The 18,993-nt window shown below is 41.7% G+C and overlaps 1 protein-coding gene across 1 annotated transcript in view; it reads left to right on the forward strand.

Annotated features, from left to right (window-relative positions):
- Positions 1-18,993, forward strand: part of LGR4 (leucine rich repeat containing G protein-coupled receptor 4) — an 81,585-nt gene that overhangs the window by 33,932 nt on the left and 28,660 nt on the right. Inside the window, exons 2-3 of the mRNA XM_064452833.1 lie at positions 2,636-2,707; positions 17,547-17,618. Coding sequence (XP_064308903.1) covers positions 2,636-2,707; positions 17,547-17,618 — 144 coding nt within the window. The remainder of the gene's footprint in view (positions 1-2,635; positions 2,708-17,546; positions 17,619-18,993) is intronic.

The raw sequence follows: 18,993 nt of genomic DNA on the forward strand, positions 1-18,993 counted from the left end.
CCATTCCTAAAGTGCCTTCTGATGATACGCACTGTTGACCTATTTTAACTACCACCAGTTAATACAGCATATATGATAACAGGGTTTTGTATCACCTGGACAGTCCTTTAAGAGAGTTGTGGGTTTTTTTGCACAGATTACTATTTCTTAGGATTCATGTGGGGTCTCCACTCCCTCTTTAGCCTTCTGCCCTCTTCATAAATGCTTCCCAGTTGATGCTGGAAGGGGGTGTGTAGTCATCTGGAAAGGAGAGGACTAGCCTGGATGTGTGAAACGCGTGTATTCATGACAATTTGAAAAATGTATGTGGGGAGAATGAAAGTTGCCGTCTCCTGTGGAGCAGACAGCTGACGATCCGTGTATCTGATACTTTCATTACTTCTCTGTACAAGAAGGAAAATGTCTCCCACAGCAACTGCAGCATCTCATGGTGCCCAAGCTGCCGCTCAGATACAAAGCACCTCTTAAAACACACAGGCAACAGTTCAGCTTCTTCTGGAGCTTAGAGGAGTCTTTTGTCACAGTGGATTTCCTCAGTCATCTCTCACAATTGGGTTTGTTTTGTACGGGTTGAACCTTATTTTCCTCTCCCTTGCTCTTGAGTTATGTTGGTATCCTCTTAACAGCTGCTGAGGAATAACCCTCTTGGTTTACACTGGGGTATGAGAAATGTAGTTTTGGCCTGCTGTTTAATAAACATTTAGTTTAAAGAAACAATTGCATCTAGATTTGATGTCAGAGTGCAGTGTTCGCATCAGTGGCGGCCGGGGGCCTGTGCTGCTCAGCTGGGGGCAGCAGACCAGTTGCCAGTTACTTGCTAATCTCAGCATAAATTCACTGACATCAGTTGACATTGTCAGCTGCTGTGGGGGGGGAAAATATATTTTTTTTCTATGGGGGTTTTTTATATAGTGCATTCTGTTGTCAGTATAAATAAGGAAGCTTTTTTTTAATGAGCTGTGTTAGACATTATGGTCTGGAAACTAGAGGAATAATGTGGGCACTCTTTGCAAAAAGTGGTCGGATTAGCTGCTGCAACGTTTTTGGTAGGTTGTATGGTACTGACATGGCATTTGATTCATCACAGCATGCAAGAAGGCACAAACGTCCCGAGACACCATTTCCTCAGAAGCTGCACCGACCCCTCCACATGCTCCTTGTTCCCCTTAGGAGCCTGACTGAGCCTCCCAAGGTCAGCACCGACTCCTGTCCTGGGTGTGAGCCGTGGAAGATACCTTGAATGTGAAACTTCCTAATTTCTCGAGGGGGCTGTTTTTGCTCCTGCAAAATGATTCTTCTGGGATTTGTGCCCTTCCAGTATAGCAGGGAGAGTCTAAATTGACCTTTCTCTGCCTCATCAGAAGTAGTGCTAATTCCAGTTGAGGCAGATGTTTGAAAAACAGTGGTGGCTATGGATGGGCTGAGAACATCTGCCCCAGCAGTAGGCAAGGGCTGGTACTTCATTCTGAGGTTGAGCTTTTTAGGTGGCAAACAAAATCTGCTGTCCTGCATGTGGTCATCAGCCCCTCAGATCTTCATGCAGGAGCTTCAGGGATACTTGTTAACTTTCCAGTGAGATGGAAGGGATGCTTTGGTTTTGTTTGCTTTTTATCCAAAATGGGTGGGGAGGTGGCATATAGGTGCTAGAGAACAATGCGTGGAAGGCAGCAAGCAGGAGGCTGGGAGGGCCGTACTAATGAGCCTCACTGAATTGCTTGTTAAACTACATTTAAAAAAAAAGCAGTAACAAAGTGAAAAGGCAGAACTTGGGTTATGTCATGAATTGTTAGGCGGTTATTAGTTTAATTATCAAACTGAATTGTTTTCGTGCTACTTTTACTCACATTGAGTAATGACTTGCTTTAGGACTGGATTATCTGTGATGGTTATATAGGTGTGAACTGAGGTGATGGCACTTCTTTTGTTTGCCACTTACTGCTCCTTTGGAAAGAAAAAAGCTGAGCAGGTCTGCATACCTATCGTGTAAGCACTTGCTGCCGGCCTGTCTCTGCTCACGGACTGAGAATGAAATCGGCTTAAAACTATTACCTCAAGGACTTCTATAGGTTTTGTAGGGGAAAAAAAAAAAAATGGACTGTGGTAGAGCTAGGACATGTTTCTGCTATTCTTGTCAGTTGTTCCAGAAGCCATATTTGCCAGAAGCTCTTTATTAAGTCCCAATGCATGTATTCTTTTTTAAAAAGGCATTGTGGGATGAAAATTTGCGTGGTGGGTGGTCACAATGTTTTTTCTTTTTTTTTATTTTTTCATATGCTGTGGTTTTAGAGCGGTCTTAATCATCTGTGTTAAAATTGTATGCATGTGTAAGTTGGTAAAAATTAGTACTGGGGATAACAGTACTGCAGAGCCTCTTCCATACATGAATACCCTGTAGCTTCACAGTAATTTTTAGTTTTTTGCTTAGAGGTGTCAAAACTTTATCACCTTTCCATTAGATAGGTCTTTGCTGCATCTGGATTCTCAAATTGTAGTTCTTTGAGAGTTGATCATGTGAATTTCTAGAAAGGAATTCATGCTAGAATATCTTTTTCCTGTTATTATACTATATGCTTGGGCTTTCTTTTTCTCCTCCTTTCCCTTACTGTTTACTGATAAATCTGTATTTCTTCTCCAGAGATATCAGCATGAATAACATCACAAGGCTACCAGAGGATGCGTTCAAGAACTTCCCCTACTTGGAAGAGTTGTAAGTATTTCAGACACGTTAAAGTTTTGCTACAACATCAGATGGCTGTGTAAAATGGAAGGTGGGTGGGGAAAGAAATAGTGTTGAGTTTAGCTGTGAACAGAGAAAGCAATTATATTAAAAAAAAATAAAAAATCCTGTACATGTTTGGAAACCGGAACAGTGAATGCTACTTACAAGGGACTTTTTACGGTAATTATTTTAATCATGGCTAGAGTGATGACACATACTAATTACAGTGTTATCCAAAGATAACACGAGAGGTGTGTAATTACCATTGTTTCTGAAGGAGCTACAGTATAGCTGTTGCATAAGTTGCATAAAATATATGTCGTTTCATTTACTGAGCAGCTTGCTCCCATTGCCCCTGAAGGCTGTGGATATAGTGCTCACAAGCCCATCCTGACCTGCATCAGAAATTCAAGCTCTGTAATACAGGGCTTCTTGCTCTTAGTTTCTCTGGCAGAAATTCTCCCTCTGGTTCCCATCTCCTTCTTGTACCACTCTCTCTCTTTTTTTCCTTTTTTTAGCGCTTTTTTTTTAAGGTTTTACGTGGGTGATACTTCGACTCCTGAATCCTCGAGCTGTGCTAAGACTCGTGCCCAGAGTTTTGCTGAATGGCAGTCTTAACTGAGATGCCTTTGCAAAGTTGAAGCAACCTTTCACAGCATAGCCCTGGATTAGGATGGGTTTCAGAGTCAATAAATGGGGAGAAGGCTTTGAATTTCAAAAACTACGTGAATAAGTACTATTACGTGACAAGTGACTTCAGTGTGCCTTAGTTTCCTTATCTATGAAGAGGGGGTAATGGTTCAACCTTTGCCAGAGAGCGTTGAGAACTTCCAGTAATAAGCAATAGATAAGACAATACCACTGCAATTTTTTGCTTCTCTTGCATTTTCACAGTGTCAGGGTAGCATTTCTCATATCAAAGAGCATTTAAAATACAAAGTAAGGCTGTCCTTATGGACTTTGGCTAGACTGGAACTAGGAATGCTGTGTTGAGAAATTTTCAATAAATCACCTTCGGGAAAGAACAGCTTATTTCCCCAAAGAGACAAACCCTTATGAAGTAGGGAGACATGATTCTGACTTCACAGGTTCTGGTTATACCCTCTGATTTCAAGTATTGCTTAAGTTTGCAATATAGACAAGAATACCTCATGAAGGAAAACAGATTTACCAGGATTTCAGATGGTGCATGTAATTGACACAACTTAAGAAAGGCTCTATGGTATGAGTAGTCAATTAAAAAAAAAAAAGGCCTGGGGAGACTTGCTTGGCTCAGAATATCTATTAGCCAATATTCCTTATGTGCTTATAATATGCACTGCTATATGTCTGTATGTTGCTTTGTTAGACTATATTTGTAGTCCAGTTTTTTCTAAATTCCTTATAGTTGTATTTCACACCAAAAGTTGAAAAAACCAAACCATTCTGCTTTTTCAACCTCAGATGACTGTGGGAGACTTCATTTTTTTCCTATAAGTAATTAAGCAATAAAACGTAACTGGTGGGTGTGCATATTGTGTAACTTCCATAAACCCTGGGGTGTGTCAGGAGGTAAAGAGAAAAGGCAGAGCCTTCAGCCATCATCTGTTGTGCTTATTGCCCAAGAGCCATTTGCTCAGTGTACCTCATTGTCCCCCTAAATTCCAGCATTTCAGTTTGCAAACAAATAGGCTAGTGTTAAGCTCAGAATTATGTGTGAACACCCAGAAGCTTTAAATCATTCCTATCATGCTTACTTGGTAAGTTAAAGCAACTTCTGAAAAAAAACAATACCAAATCCCCCCCAAAATGACTTTACAGTAAAAATGATACTTGCCAAATGTTTTGACATATTCAAATCAATTGTAATTCTTTAATACAATAGAAAAAAACCCAGCTTTCATTTTATGTTCAAGTTACCTCCTACAGCTGCAGAGGTAGGAGGATCTCCAGAAAGATTAAAAAGAAAAAACTCTCTCCAATTCAACAGCTATCACAGATGCAGAAAGACGGGAAAACAACTGTGAGAGCAGAGCCAAAAGTGGGCAGGATGTCCGTACAGTACTTCTCAGTTGCAAACCATTAACTGAGACCTGTGAGTTGTTAGTAATGTTTCGCAGCAGCCGCCTGCCAAAGCAGACTTTGAAGCCTATATTTGCAGAGGCTACAGCCATTCCTGCCGGCAGTGAAATGAGGAAGGTTTCTTCCTTCTCTGTAAAGACCTGATTATGGTCATCTGCGCAAGCCAAGTCCAGGTTCCCTTGCTTCAGTTCATGTTATTCCTGGAGGGAACATAATAGAATAGGGTAGATTCAAACAAAAGCTGCTTCCCTCCTTAGTAGAAATCACCAGCACCAGACATGATGTGGTTTTGCTTCATTCTGCCCATTCCTTTTCCTCTATGGGACAGGGTACAGAAATTTTTTGGTCTTTATTTTTGCTGGTTGTGGAGAGAAAACACCAAATTGCCGTACTTCCCACTGTATGACCACAATTTTCCTTCTCTGAGATGATTTTCAAACTTTCTTCCTGGCTTTTATTTATAGTTGACAGATCCAAATTCTGACTGCCAGGCACTAGCAAAGTTGCTTTTTCAGCACAGAAACCTGAGTGTTCCATGCCAAAGAAAAAGAGACTGAGTTAGAGCGAAGTGCTGTTGAAATCTATGCTAGAAGTGACTTTTCCATCTAGAATTCTTCCCAAGAATTACACGCCTAAAGCAAATGAAAATTCCACAAACTTAATGGGAATGCAGTAAGTACCCACGCCACCACGGACTCTAGTATCTCTTCATCCAGGGGACAGCCCTGGCCACCTTTCTCTCTATACCATGCTTTACCTGTGCCACTTGTCAAATGCTCTGGGCAATTAGCCCCTGACAGACTTAGTTAATTAACATTGTGAAGTACTGTCACAGAATTTAATTGAATGTAAATGGGAGGCAATTAGGTGTATTATGTAGGCAACTGAGTCTTACCCAGTGCATGTATAGAGAGTATGGGATTAAAAACTGCAGTAGGAGTCATTTAAAATGGGGGTTGTAATTTCTTTAATGCAATGACTTATTTGGTAGTCTGGAGAGACTTCAGAGAATCGTTTTCCTAACATGAACACTAGCAAATAAAAGTGAGTGAAGCAGAATACCAGCCTTGTAAAAGCTGGCTGCTCAATTAAAAGGTGCCTTCTATGTCACCGAAGGGGGAGCGACCTGGGTGCTTCAATGTATGCATCCCGTGCCGTTTTTAGATGTGCTGGGTTATCTGAGACTCCGCACAAAACTGGCAGGTCTGACGCAGATGGGAGACCGATGGCTGCCTGGAATGGCAGTTGGGGCCAGGTGGAAGAGGGCATCTGAAAGGGCACTAAATGTCTGTGTTTCGGGAACTGGCTCCCTTGCAAAGTATCAAATTTGCCGGTCTAATCCAGGTTTTTATACCTTTGAGAGAGTGTCCTACCTGAGTATTACTCACAGGTACAAGCAAAGGGATTCCAGCTTGTCTGTGGGCAGAATTCGCCGATGCGTTATGTGCTCCACGTGCCCTTCTTCACAGCCCTGTCAAGCGTGTGACTGCAGAGCACACTTATCATATGTCTGTAGGATTCTTGCACTATTTATAAATATTATAAAAATTCTCCATCTCTGTGTAACTGATACCCATCTGGAAGTGATTTGCAAGTGATTGAAACGGCAATGGTCAGAGTCAGCGAGGAGCAGACCACCAAGGGTTTTGCCACAGCAGTTAATGAAGTGTATTCTCCAGAAAATGTTAATGTAAATATGCTGCAGCCCTGAACTTGATATGGAAACTAAAAATCCTTGAAGAACTTGGCCACAGTTTTCTAACCACACCTTAAAGTATTTATAGAAGGCTAGGAGAGGGAAATATAGTTAGATAATGCAGTGTTTTTAGAAAGCAGAAACCATTTTCTAGTGTGAATTTTTAACTAGAAGAGCCAGGCTGTGTTACGTTTTGATGCTCTTCTAAATGGTTGCAGCCCCATGTTTAAAGTTATCTACAGTAGTCTGAAGGATTTTAACTATATTCCATTGACTATGTTTGCAAATGATCTGCTGGATTAATTAAAAATGCACTCTCTCACCAAGGAAGGCAAATCAAAATTATTTTTATTCTTGGCCAGATTTCCAGCCTGGCTTCAGAAACTCAAACTACTCAAATAAAGCAAAAGTCTTCTCAACTTAATGACCTTTTAACCTTGTTTTGATTTCCACTCTTAACCCTTTAACATGTCATTGTCTTATTTGCCCTGCACATGGTGGGTAAGGTTTAGATGATAAGGTTTTGGCTGTCTGCCTGTGGGACCATGTGAGAGCTGGTAGGAAGGCAGAGGACAGCAAGCTGTCCTGCTGTCCATCTGTAGGTTGCCTGTGATGACAACACGCATGTGGTTGTCCGATGGTGAGCACCGGTCACCTCCCAACCAGTCAGCCTCGGGGCAGGGCTCTGACCTTCTCCGGCAAGGGTTAGGGAGGGTGCCTCTGACGGTTGGGGTCTTGAAGACCGTATCATGCCCAGGACAAAAGGAGAATAATTGCTTCTGAGGGCACCAAGAGACGGCAGTGCTCGATTACCTTCCCGATGGATGCTGATGCCAGGGTCTGTTTTGTGTCTGGTTTTTGTTCATATATGATATGAAACAGTCTCTCTTCTGTGACACTACCCTCAAATACTTTTTTTTTTAAATCAGGCAAGGTCAAACTTTATTAAGGTTTATATTTAATAGCTGTTGAAAATAGTTAGGGAAATGAAGAGATAAAAGGAAGATGTGGATCAATAGAAGTTTTCTCTGTTCTGAAATACAATGCTAATCTGCTTTTTGAGAGGTGAATAAACAGCAAGCGAGAGACAGCACACAGGCAACTGTAATTTTTCAGGAAAAGAAATAGTACAATGGAGAATTTGCTTGACTAGTTAATTATATCCATGCTGATTACAGCACTAAGATCTGCTTAAACATCTCAAACCAGCCTTCCCCCCATCTCCGCTAGAGTCTCTGATCGTGGGTTTTAATTGACAAAGTATATTTTAAGAACATAAGGATTAATTAAAATGCATACTGGCAGTGAAAATGAGGTGTTTTTGCCATAAGGTTGTAATCAGGAAGTATCTGCGAGGGAAATGTCTAGAGTTATTTTTCCTCTTGACTGCAGCTGAAGATGACCACCTGGCTGAAATGTCGCAGCTGCTTGCTTTTGTAGTATCTATTTCAGTGTGTAATTTAGATGGTCCCCTTCCTTCTAATTTCTGCATCTGCACCAAGTTGTATTATCCTTGGGGAGGGAGGGGGAGTGGCTGTCGTTTTTATTACTTTGGTTTTATGAATAAGGCATGTCTTGGAGTTCTGCCAAGGCCACCAAGGCTGAGCTGTTAGTTTGGGATGCAGTGTCTTTCCTCACCTGGCTGTGGAGCGTTTGGTGGGAGGAGGTTTTTATCCTTCAGTGCTAGGTCTTTTAAAATAGTATTTTCACGGTAGCGTGTGAATGTTGATGAGATGGTGCAATTCCTCTCCCTTTCATAAACATGAGTAGTCGCAGGATTTGTGGTGGGAAGCTGGAGACAAAGGGCTTGTTTCGAGTAGAAAAGGCAAGGGTGAATCTTCATGAGAAAAGTCCTGATGCCTTGTGTTAGCCGACATGTGGTAACGGAGGCTGTGGTTAAACATCCTCTTGTGAAACTAGCTGGTACGATTGGAGACGTTACCGCCCCGTATGTGCCCATTCAGCTGCACCAGCAGAGCCTGAGGAACAAGCCAAGAACTCTCTTCAGCTGCTTTGTTGTAAAGGCAGCCAGTGGAGATGTCCTCTGTTGGTATTTAAAAAATAGCCGGCTGACGTTGAGTTGGAAAGCCGATGAGTGCTCTTCATCCGTCTGCCAGCTCTGAATATTTGAACAGCTGGAGGAGGTAATTTCCTCAATCCAGCTTGAATTCCAAGAGGTAAAGCTCTAATGAAGAAAATGCAAGGTGTAGGTTTCATGTGTGGTAGCAAGTTAAAAGCCTAAGCTTCAACTTGACCAGCCAGCATACATTAGAAACGTTTGCTGCCTTGTGTGTGCCGGAGCTTTAGAAAGCGCATCGGCATGTTTTAACTTGCACCTTCAAATTCTAGTCAAGACAAACCTTTAGGCAAAGACTCCCAAGTAGAATTAACCACAGTCAGCTAAGATATTTTTAAACATCACCTACTTGGTCTGCACTAGATGCTAAATGGTGTTTAAAAACATGTTGGCCAACCTGTGTTTAATTAATGTTTTCTTATCTATGAGTCCTAAATCAGTTTGATTCTGGGTGAGTTTCAATCCTGCTGATACACAAATAATATTTCTGTAGCTTAGAAGGTTCTTGCTGTGCTTGACAGTTGTGTATCTTTCTTGTTTGTGGGGACAGATGCTAGTAGGTTGAGTAAATTCTGTTGTTTTTTAGAAGAGGAGGAAATTTCTTTCCAGTTTGTTTCTACATGTTAATTTCAAAAGCTACCATGGTTGTGCATGAGGATTCTGAGACTGGTTATTCCATTGCAAGTACCTTTAGAGGGAAAGGAGATTTTTTTCCTTATCTGTAGTCTTCAAGTTTCAGTGTTCAGCATTATTTTCACATGCGCACGCACACAGAAGCTGGCTTAGCTAAATGGCCTGGAGGCTGAACTGTTCAGTGTTAAGCTTCAAGACCCGTCTTACGAGCCTGAATTTATTATGCTGTCTGAACTGCCAGATTGGGGCTGCCTGAACATATAAACCAGATAAAAAAAAAAACAACTTGTGGAGGCCAAGCAGAAGCCTCAGAAGCTCTCAGTCTGGGTGTCTCCAGGTAGAGTCCTGCAAACTCGTATTGTGCAGTCCACCTCCTCAGTTTCAGGAACTGGAGGGTGGGACAAAAGATGTATGGGTGCAAACGAGCAGGCAGCCAGTTCCAGGCTCAAGCCTCAAGAAGAGTCGCAAAAGCTGTAGATATTCAGACAGAAAAGCAGGAAAAAGTCCTGCAGTTGGAGGTAAATGTGTTATCCCTGTACTGAGAAAGTACTTGAGTGCATTCTATTACCGTAGTTTCTCGGTGTGACACTGTATGGTACCATAAGAAGACATGGTGAGGAATTAAGTCATTCTTTCACCTCCTTTCCTCCCCTCCTCTTGGGTGGTAGTATTTTGGTGCATTTTTTGTGAGTACCGAGGTACTCTTGCCTAATTAGCATTGGCAGATTTTATCCTGGCACAGAAATAGTAACCTGTACTCATGTAAAGTTCTTGTCCTGCCTGTCATATATGAGAGTAAAATGCGAATTGATTCTGATAAAATATCTGGGTTTTTTTCAGCTGGGGGGAAGTTAACAGTTGACCTAAATTTGAAACAAAGAATCATATTGAAAATTACTCCCATTTCTCTAAGGTACCCACTAAATGTGGGTAACAGAGGTTTAATTGCCAAACATACATAGATTTAATACACTCCTACATTTTGCAGCATCACTTGCTATATGCCTGGTCATTCAAAAGATGCCATGCCTGGAAAGTCAGTAAATACCCAGGCAAGAGAGAGGCTGTATAGACAGATTGAAGCAACTTTGAGGATTTACTACGTCAGCAGTCATTTTTTCCACTCTCTTGTCTAGCCATCAGTATATTTCATGGTCTTGGAAACCTTCTGAGTACCTAAATAGCACTATCTGCTAAAAGCAAAAATCTGTAGTTGATTCAATTGTTGTATCCCAGTTGATCAAAACCAAGCTGGGTTACTTTCATCTCTGTCTCTGCTTTACAGACTAGGTAAGTGAAAGGTATTTATAGGTAGGGTGCTGGAAGAGCTCCTGTCAGTTCAGTGCAGCAGCCCATCTGCTGATCTGCACGGGCAGCAGAGAGCCTGTCTCCCTCGCGTGCTGCTCTGTGCTGGCCTGTGATGAAGTCAGTTGCTCTCAGAGTGTCAGAGTCCTCTGAACTGGAGCTGTCAACCACAGATCCTCCTCCACTTTCTCAGCAGCTGGCTCACCGCTGTGGAGGTCATTCCCATAGCACAGCTAAGTGACCCCAATCTCTCAGCATCCACAGCAGAAAGGATAAGTTCATGTCAGACATGGCTTTTTGAGGGGACAGGAAGAACTACTAAAATCCTGAAAGCCATTCAGCTCCCCCCTACTCTGCACTGGAGTACTTAACTTTGTGCATCATGGTGGGGAACAGGGCATATTTGTCTCAGGTAGCTCCTTCTCCAATAAACCCTCTGGCATCTGTAATGATTACTATTTGTGCAGTGGGAAGTTAGAGGGAAATAGAAATCTAGTGGCAGAACCTGGATCAGCATATGCAGACTCACGTGAGAGCCTTGAGATAGCCATCAAGGGAAGGGTCTACCTGGCCTATGGTAGAGCAAAGGAAAGGTATCACGACACAGTGCAAGATGTGCAAAGGCAGTTAGGGAGAAGAAGGTGCATTTTATAAAATGTATTCTGCTTTCTGCTTTAGAGGTAAGAGGAATCAAGACCGCATACTGCAACAGCTTGTCATTATTGCTGTAGACTAGGTGTTACCAATTTTCAAGACAACACAGTATTGTAGCCTATTTTTAAGACGTGCCGATGTTAGAAAATTTGTGCAAACTTCTGGGGTTCTTTGCTGAAGAATGCTAGTTGGGACTGCAAAGACAGCTTGCTTCAGCAGTTCATCTTGTATATTAATTATTTTGGGTTATATGTGTTTCCTTCAGTGCATATGTGTTGTAGCCTGTGGACTATACTTCACGGAGGTCTTGCCCCAGTACAGATGTTGCTTGCAAATTGAATGATAGAGCATATTTTGCATGGATGGGAATGCTTGCTTTCTTCAAAATCCATCATAATTTATTTTCCTGTTAACAAGAAAAAAATATACAAACATTCTTTGATAGTCCATGAAAAGGAATATCATAGAGCTGTATTTTGTCTTGCAGTGGGTCCTGGTGACTCACGCTGACAATTCAACAGTAGAACTTATGGACAGGCTTTAGACCTCTTTTAATCAATCAGTTTAGTTTACTTAGGCATTTAAATTTTTAGAGCAGGAATGCATTTTGAAACAAACTCTTGCCTTGAAGATCTGTATAACTTTGAGAAAGCTGTTACTGCTAGAAATGCAAGCCTGGGGATGAGAAATGCCTACTCAGCTGGATGGAGTTGGTGCAGTTTCAGTGCTGGTTGTAGTTACAGACTTCCTTTTTCAGTCCTGATGTGTCTTGGCTTACATACTCAGGATTTTATAAATAGCAGTTGAGGTTGTATAATACTGAAACTACTGCAAGAAAAGGAGAAGGGGACAAATGCGTTTTCCATTAGCAGCAGCAGAATAAAGTATCCATTTAGTTATGCTAAATTGGCGTGGAAGGATTGGGAGTAATCTGTAGGTTATTGATTGGCTTCACAGCCGTGCAGCAGGCTGCAGCTGACGAAAGTCCCAACGGGGCTGTTTGCTAATCACAGATAAGCAAAGTGAAGTTTGGTCCGGTGATATGGCTTCCATTTACCAGCCCGTCCCCTTCTGCAGCTGCCCAGCTGGGCTCGGAGCTGTCTGCACAGGCGCCTGCCCTCGCCCGGCCGCGGGTCTCTGCACGGGGGAAGCAGCGAGCCCCTGGGGTTTTCCTGCAAATGGCTGTACCTCTTGCGTAAAGCTTCAAACCTTGATGAATAAATTGTAGCACATAACTACGCATCATCTGTTAAGAAAGCTGAATTCTGTTCCAAAGTGGCTGCTTTTCTGGAGTAAGTGGAACCTGAAGCTCCTCTCTTAGGTTTGAGAAAATTTAATCCATGATACCCAGCAAGTGTGTCTATAGGTGTTTTCAAAGGTTACTTCTGTTGCAGGAGAATATGAAGTATAACTCAGGTTTGTGTGGGAAGCACAAAGAACCCTGAAAAAGTTGATGGTAGGGGCAGGAATCTAAGGACAGCAGAATAGTTTGGTGTAAGGCAGCAAAAAAGTAAAGACATGGCAAAAGTACAAGTGGGGAAGCAATGGAATATTTTGCAGTGGGATGAAAATAGGTAGGTAGGAGGTGGAAAGCTCCAAGGAGTTGTTGCATGGGCAGACAGCCCGTGGTGGGTGGTCTGAAGGCGACTGTGTAATGTTCAGCCTGGACTAGGTCTTGGGCCTTACCAGAAAGCAGCTAATGTAGAAATAAAAATAATGTATCAGGTGATTTATTATGGCATGTCAGAATTGCAGTCTGTGTCAGTGTTTGAATTTTCAGTGAGGAAGTAAGATTACAGTTGGTCCGTGGAAAAAGTAGACGAGGTATTGTTATCAGAGACAAGATGGGCAGATAAGGTTAGGAGGATCCCAGAATACTACCAAAGGGAAAAAAAACCACAGCAAAACCACTTTGTGTGTGTGCATGAGATCGTCAGAAGGGCAGAAGAAGGAGCCCTAATTCTTTGCTCAAGTAACCAGAGGTTCGCCACCATCTGGGAAGCAGGGCAAGCAGGGAGGCTTCCAAGAAGTTTGTATTGCTTCCTGTCAAAATGAGAGCGATGGTTTTAATTGTAACAGACAAAAATGTATCCCTGGGACATCCTCCCTGATTTTGGAGTGACACCAGTGATTAACTTGGCTTGGTTAACGTGCAGTCGTGTTGCCAGACTCATAATTGCAGAAGTTTTAATTTCCCAAAAGAGAGAAAACAGTCTTTGCTGCTTTCAGAAGAGTTTCAGTGCAAGAAGCTATCCTTGCTGTGTACTCGGGGAATGAGATACCGTGGTAGATCATTATTCCCCAGCCAGATTGTAACCTGATTTCTGTAATAAAAACAAGGTGTCCCCTACATCTGCAGATCATTTACTGTGTCACTTAAAATAATGATTAGAGGGTATTGCTCACCTATATATGACAGGATAGCAGAAGTATTTTGTCCTCCATATGTCCTACGCTGTTATCCTGCTATGGTGAAATTGATTTTCGGCTATTTGAATTTATCCAAATTTGCAGACTTTTTGTCCCATCAAAACACTAATTTTTTATTTAAGTAAAAAGAGAGGACTACAATTTTCAATACCAAACAATTACAAGAAGATTGCCAACCAGTTGGACTTGATTATCCTAGAGGTCTTTTCCAACCTCAGTTATGCTATGATTCTGTGAACCTAGAAGAAAGATGCTAATGTGACCACGCATTACAACTGTGATTCCACTGCAGAAACCTCCAAGGTGTAACTCAGCTGGGTTAATTCAGGATACCCGCAGACCTGGGCAAAGTTTCCGAACAACGGGAGTCGCAGTTGAGTTAGGAAATCTCTTGGTTGGTGTGATACACATTTATACCCCGCTTCAGGTGATGCTTGCTGCTATGTCTGTGTACCTTGACAAGGAAAAGACAGCAAATTCAGGTGTTTGTGGCATCCAGCATAGCAGGGCACTTTACAATCGTCTATTAAGTCTTTACTGTCTTTGTGGATGCATCTGTTTTCGAGTCCCTCTGCCTTTTGGAAAAAGAGCTCTAACTATTGGTGATACGCCTCAACTCAGTAACTATAGATGGATTTTCAGACCAGGTCTCTGAGACTCTTTTCAGTCAAAATGAAGGGAAGAATGGGTACTCAGGTCTCAAGAGCGTAAACGTAGGGCTGCCTTCAGGTAGCTTTGTAGCAGTGTAGAGTTGTCCCACTGTGGGCTGGTCCCAAGCAGGTTAGTGGGTCTTGTTGCAAGGAGGTGAAGCTTCCTTCCCTTCTGTTGTGCTGGAGTTCGGGGCTTGGTAAAGCTGTGATTTTCCTTAGCCCATTTACCACGTGTGAGAGAGACAGAGAGAGGCACAGGGGTGTTTTCTAAATATTTAATTGCTCTAAACATTGTATTTGAAAATCTGAATGTGACTATTTTAGAGACGTGCTGAAAGGAGGTGACGTGTGGAAAACCTGACTGGACAATTTCAGTGACCTCTTAATTTATGTGCTGTATATGTGCTATATTATATGCTCTTAATTTTATATTTCTCTCCTTAAAATGAACGTGGTTATGTAAAGAGAACTCTTTCCACCCTCCCAGCTGCTGCGTGCTGCAGCAGAGGGAAGCGTGTTGAGAGCGGCGTGTGAGACGGTCTTTGCCTGCTGGAGAGCTGCAGTTGGAACGTCCTATCGAGCAGCCATGCTCCCCGAGGCTAGGACGTGAATGATAAATGTATATTTGGCAAACTGATTAGTAAAGCCTTTGCACACTTGGCTAGTTGTATCCTGTTTCCTGGAAGGTTGCCAGATGGAGGAGAAACGGAAATGTAATGGATTGCAGGTTGTTTTTTTTCTGTTGGTTGGTTGCAAAAAGGCTGAATAAACAGGAGTTGCCTTGAGGCAGGCGAAGCCTTGCTATTTGAAGTCACGCAAGCCCTGCTCTGGCTCAGCTGTATTTTGTTTCCAGTGCTCTGTAGGTTGTGTTAGTGACAGTCAGTGAGATTGGGGGAGGCTATTCAACTGGATTTAGTTTAGCTTTTTTAAAACAAATCGTAATCCCCAGCCTCTTTGGGGGGAGGGAGAAGTTACAGCAGATGCCTGCAGAGCCGCACACCAGCCCGCTTAACGGGGAACCTCGGCAGAGCTGCGGCCCGAGCTGCCTGACACACATTCACCAGGGCCGCCGCTTCCTGAAGTGTGTGGTAGGTAACCAACATCAACCAGTAGTGTTTGAGGGCCAAAATAATTCAGTGCTTAGCCTCAGTTAAATTTCATTTGATTTAAGGATTTCTGTTTTGATGTTTTGAACACTTGTCAAAATAAACATGTGTTTTGCAGATTACTGGCTCTCTGGTGTAGACACCCAGCATGTTTCATCAGTATTTCTTTCTGTTTACAGTGAACTACTTAGGAAATTGTTAAAAAGAAAGCCACGAAATATTACAAACCTCCCTCCGTGTCCCCCATATAAGTCAATACAGTTGATTTGGGCAGCTGCTGACAACAAAATGAATTGCAGGGGAGCGTGTAGTTGCCACCTGGAATTTTTCATTCATGTTAAAAACTCAAAGTATTTGAAAAATCATGTCAAAGCTCCAAAATCCTGAGGTTTTTTGCAGACAGGAGACTTCAAGAATAAGTATACATTGATTCTTTTTACTTCTGTTTTCAGAGCTGTTTGGTTATACCCAAGCCACGCAGACAAACTTCTCAGCAGGCAGGAGGTGTCGTCTTTTTTTTTTTTTAAGGCAGAAGAAGCTGAGTTTTAAGCATGCTTGTATTGATGTCAGAGCCATAGCTCTGGCAACTGGGACGTGCGTGAGAGTACGAGGACTAAATACCAAGGTCTGCTTTAACAAACGACGGTTACACAGCTTTCTAAAATCGAGTAGTATCTGCTGCTGCTGTCACCTTCCTGTTCATGAGAAGCCATCCACTTCTCCTTTTGGTTTATAAATAAAACCATCTACCTTTGACAGATGGATTTGGTAAACATAACTAGCATCCTCTCTGTCAGGCAGCGTTTTATTAAGTCATTAATTCTGTTGCAAGCAGATTTATGTAGGCATCAAATGCTTTGGGTAATCTCTTTCATGTAGTTAGAAATAGAGACCAAGATAAAAATGTAATAATGCTATGTTTTGGCAAGCTGATGCTTTAGATGATGCTCTTGTTATTTCCTTCATTTGCCTCTTCGAAATAATATTTTCCCCTTAGTGTAGCTGGCTCGCTTTGCAGTGCCCTGTAACAGCAGAGGTGGGTTTTTTGATAGTCTGTAACCTTTTTTAAAGCACACTGACTATTTTTTAATGACTAATACTTACTACATCGTACACAGTATTTCCACCAGATGCTTCCATTGTACAACCTTCTCCAGCATTGCTTTTGCTTAGGTTGGATATGAAACCAAGTCTGAAAGCAAATACTTTGGCTGAAATGATGGCATCTTTTGGCAGCTATGGGTTACCAGGTGTTCTGCATTATTGTCTTTTACCCTTAATAAAATACCTCGTGTCACAACTATTAGCAGCTTGACAAGGGTTGGACCACACAGGGTCTGGTGAGAGTAGGGGTAAAAAGGTTGAAGAAAAGAAAAAGGAGCGGGGGAAGGGGGAAAGAGCTGTATGAAAGCAGCTGTTTTGGCTGCTGTCTCTGCTCTCCTGCTTTGTCTTCTGCAGTATCTCCTGTATTTATTACTTTTAATATCATGGTGGTTTTCACAATTTACTCTATTAGTATCTAGCAGTCCAAGTTTGAAACTGGCCACGTCTTGAGAGAGACTGAGTATGGCTGAGGATCCTGTTCCCTTTCTCCCTCCTCCAAAACAGTTTTCTTTTCAGAAAAGTTTGGCCAAATAGCTGACCAAAAAGACGAAAGATTACCAAGATGATGTCTTGGTAATGTCAGCAGGCATCCTGTCAATTGTCAGCACCATAAACATGTACCGCCTGCTTGCAAATATCGGCCTTACGTTTGGGATTCTCATAGACACTTTTCCGTGCCTCGCACTAGCATCCAGCTATTTCTACTTAAGTGCATAGTTTCTTTAGGAACTGCTGTATAGATTAAAAACACATGGGTACCAGAGCATGTGTTTTAGCAGAGCGATGCTGAAAGCCAGAGGATCACATTAATAGTCAGTAAATGCACTTTTCAAACCTAGTACCATAAGAACATCCTTTATTGTTCTGGGCTGTGTTTTTTCTAGCATGTTTGCAGGAGTATAGCCATGAGGCCGAGTAAGGCGTTCTCATCATTAAAAATGTGCAATGACTGAAATAACTGAGGTAAACTTGGAAGATCATGAATATGGCAAAGTCGGACACAAAACGCATAACTGCTTGCAAGATTTGATGTATTGGTGATTTTCCTTGTTAGATGATTGTAGAAGTACTGTATTTTGTGACTGAAATTATTATTGCAATTTTTTTCCAGACGACTGGCTGGCAATGACCTTTCTTTTATCCATCCGAAGGCCTTGTCTGGGTTGAAAGAACTCAAAGTTCTGTAAGTAATCGGGTTTTAGAGTTTCATAGCTAGCTGTATGCTTTCTTAGTGCACAGCCAGCCTGTTTACTGGTAGGCTGGATTAATTTTTATTCCCCTTTCTCTGCTGCTGCTGCCCCCCTCCCCAGATTTCAGCTCTCGCTTTTTCTTTTTAATAAAGCCTGCTGTAAGTGGTGATGATGAGCAGTGGTGAATTTGACTGCACTGTAATTATTTCATTTAATTAGAACGTTTGCTTCTGAAGTGTATCTTGTAGCAGAAGAATCCTAAGAAGGAAAAATTCTTGAAAAAAGAAGAATTCTAAAAAGGACACGTAAAGCTTTTTATTGTTCTCTACTTCCTTTTTCTTTTCCCTTTCTGAGATAAGAATATTCATTTCAACTGTTTTCCCATAGCTAAGGATAAAAAGAGCTGCCTGTTGTTTGGGGTTTTAAAAACCTGTATCCAGAAGTTTTAGCATTTATGCTGGTGTAAATATTTCCAATCACTATTAGGGTAATAAATAGTTAATTAAACATATATTTAAAAAGCCTAGTGGAAAAGGACCCTGAGGTTGTAAAGAAGCAAAACCAGGCAGCATAAGCAGGGTACAGATCAGGAATCTGCCTGTCTGCAATACCACTTAACGATGTTTTGTAAATTGAACGCAGTGTGTCAGGGCTCTTGAAGGTGTCTCCATCAGGATACTCAGCGCTGGAGGCGCTTGAAATTCTAGCGGTTCTTGAAAGATTTGGGACTTGGATATTAATTAACAGTTAACTTGCTTGTCCGCTTGCATTTTCCCCCAGCATGCACCAAAATTTTATAATGTGTGAGATCTCAGTTACTTCTCTTTATAAAAGAACTCATCGTGCAATAATATGTCGTCCCATATGAGAAGTTCTTAAAAAAAACAAAACAAAACAAAACCAACCCAGCAGAACTTAATTCAGCTTGGCTTTAGTTTCATTCAATGTCTTTTTACTGTTATGCCCAGAGGTGCTTTGTTGTGAACAAAATTAAATTGTTAATGCATTGTGTATTGATGCAGCTTTGAGAAAAAATTAGAGGTTTGTGTCTGTTGTAGCACGTATAGGATGATTTCACAAGAAAATAATAAAATATTATTCATTGTAGCAAATTCGTGCTAGTGTTAAGTTTTCAACCTCTTCAGTGAGTTCCCAGAGGAATTTCAGTGTATTATGTCAAAGGCTTGTTCTTTGCAAATTAATGCAGTTAATTGAGTTGTAAATAAAACTGAAATAGACCATTTTCCTGTTTTGTTGTGGCCTTTGGGTATCTGGTCACGATAATTCTACATGCTTTTAAATATACCAGAAATCTGTGAAACCATATCAGGACCATGGGCTCTTCTGTCATCTCTACCGTTGATAAAG

Source organism: Phalacrocorax carbo, chromosome 5 (genome assembly GCF_963921805.1).
Source record: "Phalacrocorax carbo chromosome 5, bPhaCar2.1, whole genome shotgun sequence".
In the NCBI taxonomy this organism is placed as follows: domain Eukaryota; kingdom Metazoa; phylum Chordata; class Aves; order Suliformes; family Phalacrocoracidae; genus Phalacrocorax; species Phalacrocorax carbo.